Source organism: Podarcis melisellensis (genome assembly GCF_964234715.1).
Source record: "Podarcis melisellensis genome assembly, chromosome: 12".
Lineage (NCBI taxonomy): Eukaryota > Metazoa > Chordata > Lepidosauria > Squamata > Lacertidae > Podarcis > Podarcis melisellensis.
The window spans coordinates 29,293,290-29,306,977 of NC_138544.1; the positions used below are offsets into that span (position 1 = coordinate 29,293,290).

Below are 13,688 nucleotides of genomic sequence, written 5' to 3' on the forward strand. Positions count from 1 at the left end.
GTAATAACATAGCATACTTAAAACATAGTAACACACAAAATACCACATTTCAATACTATAAATATTGAATTACGAGATTACATAAACAACATGCAGCATCCAACAGCAAAAAATAACCATTTCACCTTAGTCCTAGAAACACTCCTCCCATGATGTTACTGATATTAAGCTGTATTTCATTTATTATATCGGCTTTTTTGCTTCAATGCAAATTGCTAGATTTGGATTTCCATGCTCCTGATACAAATAATGAAATGTCTTTCGATAACCTTAGTTATTCAAAATAGGTTTCTACAAAATTGTGTCAATAACAACATTGTTGCATTTTCAGTTTGTAAGTACACAGTCCATGAACGTTGCGTTTCAAGAGCACCAGCTTCTTGCATCAAAACATATGTGAAATCCAAAAAGAATACTGAGGTGAGCCACCATTATTGTCTTCACTGTGTTTTGGTGGGTTTCCAGCGTCAATTCAAAGTGCTGGTTTACATGTTAACACCCTAAACAGCATGGGAACCAAGGTACTTAGAGGACAGGCTCCTTTCATTCAAACCTGCCTGATCTTATAAGGTATCATATTTTTCGCTCTATAAGACGCACCAGACCACAAGACGCAACTAGTCTTTGGAGGAGGAAAACAAGAAAAAAATATTCTGAATCTCAGAAGCCAGAACAGCAAGTGGGATCACTGCGCAGTGAAAGCAGCAATCCCTCTTGCTGTTCTGGCTTCTGGGATAGCTGCGCAGCCTGCATATGCTCCATAAGATGCACACACATTTTCCCTTACTTTTTAGGAGGAAAAAAGTGAGTCTTATAGAGCAAAAAATGTGGTGATTTTCTAAGCCTGTTTTTTGGGTATTCCCTCACCCTTTGAGGACAGTAGTGAGGTAGTCAGTGATAGCATCTCCTATGTGGAATACCCTCCCCAAGCAGTTTTTTGAAGGTGATTTCATCAAAGTTATTTAGGTATCAGGTCAAAACCTTACAATTTTACAAGACTTTTGATTGATAGTTTTGTTGTTTTTTATTGTTTTTGTGGCCTGCTTGCTTGTTCTTCAATATTTGTTGACTTAAGGGTATTAACTGTTCAGTTTTATCAGTATGTAGTTCCTCTTAATAGTTCAATGTTGCTTTGCATGCTTTGGTAGAGAAGTGACTCTTTTGAAAGTGTCTTTTTAAAAAGTAAAGAAATGAAATATTTTACTTACGGCTGCACTTTTCTTTCCTAGGTCATGCATCACTTCTGGGTAGAAGGGAATTGTCCAACCAAATGTGATAAGTGCCACAAAACTGTAAAATGTTACCAAGGATTGACTGGGCTGCATTGTGTCTGGTGCCAAGTCACAGTGAGTGCCTTCGGATGATAATAGTGGTTGTGATTTTGCAGGCTGAGGTACCACAGCATTTTCTACTAGGGCACATGTGCTCCCTGAGGCTGTGGCTGAAGGGACTGGAAAAAAGCTAGCACCAAAGCGTGGGGTCCTTACACTAACCTGTGTCTGCCTTTGTGTGCATTTGAGAATTTAGAACACTTAAAATGCACAACTGGTCTGCATGCAAGTCAATAGAGTCTGGATGCTGAATTGTGCCTCAGAAGAGGTTGGGGGAGAGCCAATTTAAGTAGATTGGTTGAGAATCCAAATCAACATCACTGGTTGTAGAATGGCTTAAGCGTGTGTTATTATGGTACAAATGGCTTCGCCACTAAGACAGGGAATTAGTGTGTCAAGTTTTAGATTATGGGGTGAGCAAAAGACACCCACAATAAAGCTTCGGTACTTGGAGAAAATATGTAACTTGTAATTCTACCACACTTAACCAGGGAGTCAGTCCCATTGAACCCAGTGGAATATTATTTTGACCATTTTTTTAAAGGATTGCAATGGTAGTACTTGTTTCCTTAGGCTGCAATCCTAATCTCTGGGAGTAAGTGCTGTTGAATTCAATAGGATTTATTTCTGAGTAGACATGGTTAGGATTGTTCAGTAAAAGTCTAATTTCCAGAGACCCAGCTGTGTTAGTTCGTTGCAGCAAAAATATGTCATACCTGTAACTTGGGATAACACTTCATGTATCTGATGAAGGAGGACTTTAGTCCATGAAAGTTTATGCCTTAAAAAATCTTGTTAGACTTTCAAGTGTCATAAGATTCTCTGTTACCAAGTTTCAAAGGTTATTTGATTTTAACAGATCATTGTTGTTTTGCTGTTACTTTGCAAGTATCATCTTTTTCAGCTGGTCAACTTTTTCAAAGTTAGTAACATGACTTTTACATACATATTCACTAAGTCATGCTTTCTCTGTGAAATCAATTTCAGTGCTACTTATTCATGTTATATTTGAGTTTTGTACTTTTATCTAAAATTGGTCACCTTCAAAAATCTATTGTGTTTAATTATTGTTTTATACATCGTAACAGCTCGGTGTATTTCAGCACACTCACATTGACCGACTCCTATGACATTTATATTCTTAATGATATATTTTCTCTCTCCCTCTCTCACATTATAGCTGCATAACAAATGTGCATCACACCTAAAACCTGAATGTGATTGTGGTGTTTTGAAGGATCATATTCTACCACCCACATCTATCTGCCCTGTAGTATTGGTAAGTTCTTGTTCATCCATTTCAAAAGAGCTCTTCTGCATTAAAGGCATCTTAAGGCTACAGGAGAGCTTCAAGGCTGCTGTTACTACAGCCTTGTGCTGACAGCACAATCTAAACAAAATGCTAACTCACTAATGATAGTACGTTGTATTTCCCTCTTCCTTCATGCGACTGAATGTCTTCTAGAACGTATGCTGTAATTGAAACTGATTCTGGTTTTATCATTTAGTCATGCTGAATTTACCAGAAATTGTATAGGGCAAATACTTGCACATCCTACTTCTTTTATAGATCTAGCTTCCGAGAATAATGAAGTTATTCTTATGGACACATTTTGCTTGGGATGCATGTTATATATCTGCAATGCTAAGGGCTCTGATCTCCACCGGAGGTTACCTAGAATGATGGCCTTGGCCTTGCAGCAAGCAATGCATCAACATTATATGTTTTATGCTGCTAGACTGAGTAGTAAATTTACCTGTCTACAAATATAATTACTCAATGAAAATGGCAATACAGATGCTCTGTGAAGAGCGCTACAAAGAGCTTTTGAGACGGACCTTCTAAGCTTATATGTCAATAGAGTTGTGCAAACTCTGTACCCCTGTTGCACTCCCCTCCACCTGGAGAGGAAAAAAAACTTGTTTGATTTGAAAGATGATGTCTATTGAACACTCCTGGAAAAATGTATGTGTGATTATACAGGTATTTGTAGGATAGGGGGCCTTGGGAGTAGTACTAACAGAGGAAGCAAAATAATCTTGTAGGACTCTGGTGCTCATAACTCCATATAACTGGGGATCTGTCAATGCGTTGCCTGGCTCTGACTTCGGAAATTTGTGCAGGCATCAGCCTTTGATTTTGCACTCCAGAGCCATGTTAGGTGTGATCATGTTTTTAAATTTAATAAACTGAAAAATTGTGTACTCTACTAAATAGGGTACATTCTTCGGAATTTAAAGAACTACAGTGACACACATCTTAAGCTGATATGCTGAGCTCAGCATTTCTTTAACCATAAATTATGTTAACAGTGGTCTTTCCGAATACAATTGTTTTTCTTTAAATGTTGCAAAGCTACAGTAATGAGAAAATGTAAAATTTGCAAAATTCAAAATTAATCCCACTATTTTCTCTAAACAATGGCTTTTCCTTTACTGATTTTTTAAAAAATGAAAATTGGATGGTAAATTAGAATGGGTAGCATTCGTGGGCTGTTTTTCTGTTGATAACCTGCAGCAGTGACTTCTATAAGTTAACTGTGCACTGGGTAAAGAAGTACTATAATGTGTTCCCCCCATTGCTTTGTTGATGATACAATTGCTTTTCTTCCTGTAGGGCTGGTTTAGATGTAACACTAAATGTTACATCTGTAGCATTATGGAGGAAAGCCACAGAGAGCCTTAATCTCATGTGCTCCCCCCCCCCCCCCGGCCGCCCACTCCATCCTTCTCTGGCACAGCCAGGATGAGTTTAGAAGCTTCCACTTTAGATTATTCACAACTTGCCACTTCATCCACATCTGGACAAACTGTGGTTAATCTTTACTATGATTTGTTAATCCAGCTTCAAACCATGGCTCGTGATGCTGTATTCTTTCAGCTATAATTCACCTTAAAGTTTAGGGCTTAGATGGCCACTAAATTTCCAGTTAATCTAAAATGGAAGGTGGGTGGGGGAACATGCAAGACTAAGTTTCACTGTAGCTCATTCTCATAATACTTAACCAGGATAGTCGATGTGGTTTCCTCCAGTTATTGCTGGACTCCAACTACCATCAGCACAAGCCAGCCTGGCCAGTGGTCAGGAATGATAGGAGTTGTAGTCCACGAACCTCTACATTCATGGAGGAAAGGATTTGAGAGAGTTGGCATTTGGGGCTTCTGACTCCATCTCTGCCTGGTTTTGGGATGTGGGCAGGTCACTCGCTTCTGCCTCATTCAGCATTCTGTTTCCAATAAAGACCAACAAAATTACTCTGGGAACCTTACAAGCAGAACATGAGAGAATGCAGTTTCCCTGTTTGTCCCAGCAAACTGATATCCATCCAGAGCTATACTGCCTCTGTTAGGTCTCAAGGTTTTTGAGTTGGGCACCTGTGGTTGGAACTTAATGGATGAAACTTTTTGGAGGCACTAGGCAATTCTGAATGCCTGTTAAGTTTTTTCTGTATTTGAGGCAGCATTTACTATGCCTTTACAGTGACATCATAATTCTGTTCAGCATTCTGGAAAAGGATCCATTCACCAGCTTGGATCTATGAATTTTAAGAACTGGCCAAATCTGCACAATATGATTTTTCACAGTAGGAAATTCAGCTTTTAATCTTGGTTTAGCAGTATGTGTTTGTTTGGTTCAAGTATGAAGGTTTTGTTTTGTTTTCCTATAACGTAGGAGATAATACTTTTACATTGTTGCTGTGGAACTCTTTCTTGATCTTAGGATCTTTCACAGTCAAGTAACATTGTGAGAGTCTGCAGATAAGATAACTTGCAGTAATGATCTTACTGGTCAGTTTTCTATGTGAATAAAATTATGCTAATGAAGAGGCTAAACAACAGAGTTCCAATATACCTTTAATATTGTGGCTTATCCCATAGCATCTTAACTTACTACATTGTCTGTCCCATGTATGTAGACATGTGTAGATACTCATCATTGTATTTCCTTTTTATTGTACAACATGCTTGGTGATTGAACCAACTCTTCAAGAAAAAATGCAATAATAGTACTAGGTAAACTTGTATCCCATGATAAATATCGCTCACAGAAAATAGGATTTCGTGCTGGATTGTCTGATGCATTTTGCATTCTTGTCGTTTTCCTCACCACCACCAACCACTTTTTAAGGACGCCACATTATCATGAATAGCCTCACCTCAAAACATGGTGGGCCCAGGTCCTTCCAAATTTGGATGTGGCCCAGTATTGGCTTAGATTGCTGGCTGCCATGACCCATCCCAGATAAGGAAGGCATATGTGTAATAGTTAACTTTCTGTTGGCAAGAGAAACACTTACAGCAGCTTCCATGGTGCTCCACCCACACACACACGCTTCTAACCTCTAGACACCTGTCCACAGGTCTGGGCCCAATGGAGCAGTTGCAACAACAGTGGGGGACCCTTCCCTCTTCCAGCTTATATACCCTCCTCTGACAGGTTGCATGACTGCAACTTGAGACTCCTCCTGCATGGAAGTCTTTGCTGCTCTTCCTTTTCAAGTCTCTCCTGGTTCTAGGAGGCAGTGGTGCAAGGGAAGGTGGGGAATCTATTGACCCATCCCTCACCTGACCCATCCCTTCTTCCTCCACCACATCCTGCGTACCTTCCTTTGCCTCAGACTGTCCCGACTCTCCCTCCTTCCCCAGCTCTTGCCTTGCAGGTTGTGTGACACCCCATAAATCACTGGTCCCCTCTCCCGGGTCACTCCCCTGGTCCCCTGCCTTTGCCACAGACTCTTCGGATCCCTGCCTGTCCTTGACACTGGTCAGCCCTCCTTTTTTCCTGCCACTCTCTTCCTTCTCCAAAATGTACTCTTGTTGGGAGGTGAATGGCATCACTAAGGTGTTTGTCTATTTGTCTGCCTAACTTTGCTTCTCTCCCTGTCTCCTTCCTCTCTTTCTCAAAGAAAATGTTGCAACAGCGGTATTCCAGGCCTAAAAAGTCTTGGAAATCATTGTTCTCTAAAGCTCCTGAGCCCATGGAAATTTTTTAATACTTCCTGGCAGTTATTGTGTGGCCAGTTACTAATGCATCTTATTTTTGTGTATTTGGATTTTCATTTTACATACAGCATTTTAGGTTTGTTATTGCTGCATTTTATTTTATTATATGTCCATTGGTCATATTTATGAACAGTGTTTAACTTTTAGTCTGCGTGATCTCCAATTTCTATTGCTTTTTGGAGCATGGAGTGAAGATATAGTCCAGGAATTTTGATATTTCTCTTTTCTTGACATTCCTGTCTTATCCAGAATGTTGTGGTCTTCCATATAAAATAAAGTTTAATAAATCTGGAGTACATCTTAGCCTTGTTCATTGTTCTCATTTTCACTCCAACCATCCAAAACAAAGTAGTACTTCTGAGTCTCCCAGAAGAGCTATTCAAGGAATACTAAAACAGGAAAACCTTTTACCTTTGCAGACGTTATTCAAGAGGAACTCTGTACCTGTGTGCATTGATATATTTTATGGTGATCTTTGTGACTGAAATTAAATGATTTCAGTTACAATCTGTGCAAGTAGATCTCATGGTAGTCTTAATAGATGCCAGAAACAGTTTATAGCTGCCCTCTTATTTCTGTAACATGTTAATTAATTCACACTGATCAAATAAATGTACACTGAGATTTGTTTCCTAATGAGGGTGCATTTAGAAGAAAGGTTTTGCATCCTTCTGATATCCTGTGGGTAATTATATTCTAATTATATGGTATGGGGGAGACTATAACTCAGTTCTGAAATTGTTCATTGGATCCAATTAATTGCATGCACATAATGAAAGTTCATGATGAGGTTGACGGGCAGTGAGTTTAAGGAAACCTTTAACTCAATTTAATCCTAGCTTTTGTATTACAATAGAATTAGATTATAACAAGGTTAGAAGCAGAGTATTGGCATGAGGTGGTTGTATGCAAGAAGAAAAAATATCTCTGCCCTTACTATGGCTTATTTTATATAATTCTGCATATGCAACATAAATGCATGCAGTTGCAGTATTTAGATACATACTTTCTCAACATTTTACCAGTTTGTAACAGTACTATTTTGTGAATAGAATCAGTAACAGATTACTAATACTTTCCTGCTCTGTATTATAAATGGCAGATGTCCATTTAACAAACAACAAAGATGTGAATCTCTCTCTCTCTCCACCTGCAAATAATACTGTAATAATAGGACAACTGTTACTCTTGATTACTGGAGAATTGAGCAGTACACCATCCATGTTTTTTTGTTTATTTACTATCAATTAAATATTTTAAAAGTTAGGGTTTTCTGGTTTTTTGGTTTTGGAAGCCCACAATTTAGGATTGCACCTAAAGCCAAAATCTCATATAGTCAGAACACATGGGGTGCAATAGCAGGTGGGATTGCAAAACTCATTTTCCCCAGAGACCTACCTCCTTTTCAAATTTGCCAAGCAAATAAAGCTGAATATGTACAAGTTAAATGTAAGTTGTGAGTTTACTAGATAGATAGATGGATGGATAGATAGAGCATTTAAAACACACACCATTTGCTGTGAAACATTGTCTCTGCACTGAAAAGAGTTCACTTTGAGGACTCAACCTCTATCTAAGTAGACTAAATATACAGTTGTAGTGTTGCACAACACACAATGAATGCAGGATTGAAACCAGACACAAAATCCCTTTCTCCTTCATCCCATGGTGTCCATAGTTCCTTTCCAAGCAAAAACTGCAAAAACTGAAGTATAAGAGTGTTCTTATCTACAGCAAGAACTATTTTTTGTTTCTTCTTCATGTCAGATTGAAATTAATAACTGCCCCCCAGAGGAAGATGCATTTTTCAATTAACTACCATTGTTCAAGCTCCTCTCAGCTCCGTGTTGGGAATGAAGAGGATGATAAATTGTAGCTGGCACTATTTACTCATCCTGAATTTTACCTAGGGTTGTCAACGCTGTAAGCATCAAGTGTCCTGGGCAAAAGGGAACCAACACTTTGACAGAGATTGTGATACAATGATCTGTGCTGTACATGTAGCTGGTATGTTGTCAGGGCACTGACTCGATGGTAGAAGCGTAAACTGCTGTGAGGCACTGAGGTGAGGGCTGATTCATAAGTCACCGAAGAGATGTGGGAACTTGTATTCCCTGTGGTTTGGTCACACAAACTTCTGTGAGTACCATGGGTGAAGTAAAGGGCATGGCTCCTTGCTGGTCCTGAGTCTTCTAGTAGCTCTTTCCAGCTTAAGCAGATATGATAGCAACTCATAAATAACTTCCATGATGATTCGTGCTTGAGGATGGTGAGCCTTTGCAGTTTGCAGTTTGATAGAAGTGGATATGCAGGTTCATGAAATCATCATGTTTGCTAACTCTTACTCTTAGGTTCTCCAGAACTTTCACATTACACAACAATGCAGTGAATTGAAAAGTTCCTAATAATTATGTTCAGCAGTCAGTAATGTAGCTAGGGCTATGCTTTGGGGCCGAAGTCCAGGGCCCCCAATGACTACCCTGAAGCCAGATATGATGAGGCAAGCAGGTTCAGTGTCAGCAGCTGAAGCCATGTGGGCATACTGGGTTCTACTGGGGCCTAGAGTCTAAAATTTCCTAGATGTACCTCTGACGACAGAACACTATTTGGAAAGAATAAAAAGGAAGCAAAGGGTTGTGGGCTGTGTTGCACAAGGTTGAAAGAAGAATGGGAAGTTATAAGAGTCCATAAGGAACTGTAAAAATAGAGTCTGGTCACTTGTTAGGAATATGCTTTAGCTTATACTACCTGAGGATGTGGACAGATTGTTTGAAAGCCCGAAATAATATAGGAGAACCCTTGACCTTCTGTTCAATGAAAGGTGCAGGAGGGAATCTTTGTGCTTGAAGTGGCTAATCACTCTTGAGGCTTGGTATAATTGCTTTAATGGAAGCAGTGTTACTATCCCTTATGAAGAAATGCATTTTATACACAGGGTATTCAAACACAACTTGTTCAATGTTAAATTTAAAGTATTAGTGTAAACCAGGACCAATTCTGTCCATGTAAACCTTACTGAGCCCTATGATCAGTTTGAGATCCCCTCTGGCTAGTCACTAGCAAGGATTCAGTTACTGGTAGCGATGCTTGAGGAATTCATTTGTTTGCAAGTTTCAGTATGGATTGACTTGATTTACACATACATTTTTGTATGGATTATTATTATTATTTATTGAATTTATATACCGCCATATGCCTGGAGGTCTCAGGATTAATAAAAATTAGATTAATGTAGTAAGAGGATGTGAAGGACTTATACATGAACCTATGCAAAGCCAAAACAGACTGGAAATAGACTGACCAAACCATCCTCAGTTGTCTGATACCAACCTTTCTATCTGGGGAAATCTGCCAACCACCGTCTCTTCCCATTTTCAAGTGAGCAGTGAAAATATTTTTGTTCTGAAAGCCATTTTATGATGATTTTTTGCTTTATTATGATCTGTATGGTGATTTTTTTAAAATTGCTTTTAAGATTTTGTTTTTGTTAATTATCTTTATCTTATTTGTGAAAAATTTTATATAAACACAATACATCCACATTACTTTCCTGTAATGACTTGACTTGTAATGGAAACTGCTTTACTAGCTCAACAAAATGGCCACACATTCAAATTTTCTTTGCAGGAATTGTCTTTAATTAATATTAATATTGTAGCTGAAACTGTTTTTCTCCAACAGACTCTACCTCCTTTAGGAGTTTCGCTTCCTGAGGTGCGTAATATAAAAGTGTTCACAGATGCAAATAAAAGTTGTTTGGTGTTTTGACTTCCTGCCATAAAGTACATTTTGGGGCTGGCATAGTAGTTATGACAGTCTGTATTTCTTGCAGCACTCCAAAAAGCAGAAGACCTGCACATTACATATTAAAAGAAGACTCTTTTATCAAAGGATAGACTCCCTAGAGTGCTCCTAAATTACTCACAGTTGAGATTAGACTGGAACTGTTGAAATTTTAGAGGTCGTCCAGGGTTGTTAACAGGGATAAGCAAGCCAGTAAGGTCTGCTTTGTACAGTTTTGGCAAGGAATCCATTCTGTTCCACTGAAGCTCAAGTAGAGTGTGATATCCGTAATGAATTCTGCTATATCTACTATTAGCGTGTGCAGAGACAGGTCTCTGCCCATGCTTGAAGACAACAGAGTAGCAATACTGACATTCTCTGAGCGTGATGGAGCCTTCACAGCAGACAAGGTGTGAACAAGTGTGATCCTTTGAACCACTTTGGACTGTTCCATATCTATTCTGAGGCCTTTGGCATGCCTAGTGGGTGGTCTTTTTGGTACTCCAGAGGCTCTTCACGGACTAGGGTAGAGCTTGAGCTGCCACAATAATGTCCTCCAACCATATTAGGCCTTGCCTTGTGAATACTGAACATGAGATATGGGTACAGCATGACATAGCAACTCACTTGGTTGTGCTATGCCTCATACGTTTCTGAAACTGGTTTAGGTCCTGGTGCATGAAGCATGCCCTGGATCCACTCAATGAATTCAATTCCAACCAATAATCGTAGTTCCAATGTGGATTCTGGTTTGGGTGGAGCTCTGCTCTATCTCTAGACAATTTCCTAGAATCATAGAGTTGGAAGGGACTCTGAGGATCATCTCGTCCAACCCCCTGTGATGTAGGAATATGCAACTGTCCCATACAGGGATTGAACCTGCAACCTTGGTGTTATCAGCACCATACTCTAACCAACTGAGCTGTCCAGGCTGAGCTATTGATAGCTAATAGGTGCATGAAGATCCTGTTCTTCAGAACTTTGCCTTCAGCATATTATAGAGGACCTTTGTTCTCATTTCTGGGACTTTATGAGTTGCATCACAAATGTTCCTGTGGCTTTTAGAGAATTTGAAATGGTGATGATTAGATAATATGGTGGAGGAGAGTGGCAGAAACAGATTTTCCCTCGTGTCTGTGTGAAATGGATTTTTTTAGGCAGCAGAGATGACGTATACAGTCTTCCTGAACAAAATTCACTAGAAGTTTACACCATCAGCTAAGCATCACTTTGGAAGAGCATCATCTGATTCTTCTGCCTTAACTATATGAACAAAACATTGTTATTGCAGTAAGAGGGCTGAACAACCTCAGCTCCTTGAACATAACCAACATAAAATAGAGATCCGGTATAATGGCACAATAGAATCTTTGTGTTGTAATGTCAGTGTGCAAACCGGGGAAGACCTGGAGCAACTCAGTGTATGTTTTTATAGTTCCCACAAGGCCTTTCCTTGTCTGCATCAAAGTCCATTGTATGCCCATGGGTAGAAGATCAACAGTGATTGGACTTGTGAATGGAAGGATCCAAAGAGAAGTTGCACTGGTGCATTCACTTAATCTGTAACACTATATAGAATAACAGGAATAGGATATTACTACCTAATCAGCCTCTAAGGGTTACAATCAGGAATCCAATGTCCTGTTGCAATACTTTTTGGATTTTTTTTTTCTAGTCTAGAAGTTCATGGAGAAAACAGAATACTTTCACGTTGCAAGCCGTCAAAATGTGCATTAGTGTTTTATTGAGTAACTTTCACTCAGCATTGCCTGTGTCCATGAGACAAAATGATTACAGCCGCATCAATCATTTTGTATACCCTAATAAAATAGTCATAACTAGAACATATATGCTACCCAGAAAATAAATATCTGCATTTTGCAGTGTCATTTATTTTCAATAAGTGTCAGCTTCACCTCCATTTTTATATAAGAATATCGCACAATCGCCCTGAGATTTTACATAGCTGTTGTTTTTTGAAGGACATGCCAAATGTGGTTTGATCTCCTTATTTTAAGGTTTTAATATTTCAGTCCTGTAGTACTACTGAAGAATTCTAACTGCAAAAGAGAAACAAAAACCCTTTATTTAGGCAATGTTTACATCATCCCTTCTATAGAGATGAAAAGAATCTACAGGTAGAAATAACCTGGGAGAAACAGATAAGGATTTAGCCAGCCAGCAATTATGCAAGTTATATGGAAAATTGAAACAATTATCTAGGAGTTCAATGAGGAGGAATAAACATTGTATTTTGTATTTGAAAACTGATTTGAAAATGTCACCTTTTATAAAATAGTTGTCACCAATTATAAGGTATAATAACCCTAGGAAAATTAGGAAGATATGCAGTGCTGGAGATGTGATAATGTTAAGGGTGATGCCCATTCTAAGCATTTTTCTAAGAAATTTTTGAATAGGAATGTGCTAGGTATTGCTTTACCTTTTGGATTCTGTAGTGATCTTGATTTGATTCTTGGGAGAGATAAGAAACAGATTTTATTTAAAAAATATACCCTCCCAAGACAGCTTACAAATGTTAAGAAACAATAAAATTATATACAATAAAGAACCTGAATACATATTTTCATTAAAGATAAATTTCAGTGGCCAAAAACCTAGTAACTGAAAATTGGGTTCAGAACAAATCTACCTTAGGCTGCAATCCTAAATGCATTTATTGGGGAGGAAGCCCCATTGAACACAGAGGAGTTTATTACCAAGTAAACATGCAAAGGATTGTATTGCACGTTAAATCATAAACACTTAAGGTACCCACTGCATGAAAAAATAAAGTGAATATTTTGAATTATCAGTCAGAATGCTATACACATGTATGTAAAAAAGATCTGTCTTCTGTGTTGCATTTAGAAGGAATATAATATTCTCCTGAGGTTTTAGATGCCTTTGATTTCTCTATTTGTAATTTGTTCTGTGCTTCATTTGTAGTTTCTGAACATTGGAATAAAGGGGTGGCAAAGCGCATAATTGCAGATAGCACTTCTTGTTAGCAGGCACACCTGATTTCCCTTTAACATAATAGGGGCCCAACTTAAAGTGAATTTATGAAGCGACCGCCATAGGTGAATAAAAAATGTCACAACCTACTATTTTAAAAGACAACAAAGCAAGAGATGACATACCTTTTTTGGATGTTTACCTAGGTCTGCATGGATTCTGGGGGACCTCAATATGATCTATATATTACCTTTTTTTTTTCAATTTTACCACCAGCCTTGGTTCTTTTCTTCCTCACTGCAGCAGCAGCAGCAGCAGAAAAAATCTGTCAGTGTTCCTTACTTTGCAACATTAGTTCTTTTTCTATCTCTCCCCTCCCACCCCCCGTCCCCCTTTTAAAAGCTGTAAATTGATCACGACAATTACGAATATTATTTCTGGCAGTCTGCATGTTTTCTGTGTTTATATGTGTTTTGTTACTATGAAGCATAACACCTGCACAATTAATTTACTTTCACTTAACAACGACAACAAGAAGCCAGTAGCATTACTGCCTACACCTGCATAGTTTCCTCATGAATGTGCCTGTAGAAATATTTCTGGCAGCACAAA

General features: G+C 38.6%; 1 protein-coding gene across 6 annotated transcripts in view; it reads left to right on the forward strand.

Moving 5' to 3' along the window:
- DGKB (diacylglycerol kinase beta) overlaps positions 1-13,688 on the forward strand; it is a 269,619-nt gene that overhangs the window by 91,718 nt on the left and 164,213 nt on the right. For 5 of the 6 annotated variants that reach the window (XM_081883233.1, XM_081883235.1, XM_081883232.1 and 2 more), the window contains 4 exons: positions 332-420; positions 1,230-1,346; positions 2,512-2,610; positions 10,017-10,049. In XM_081883233.1, coding sequence (XP_081739359.1) covers positions 332-420; positions 1,230-1,346; positions 2,512-2,610; positions 10,017-10,049 — 338 coding nt within the window. The remainder of the gene's footprint in view (positions 1-331; positions 421-1,229; positions 1,347-2,511; positions 2,611-10,016; positions 10,050-13,688) is intronic. The other variant, XM_081883236.1, reaches the window with a different exon arrangement.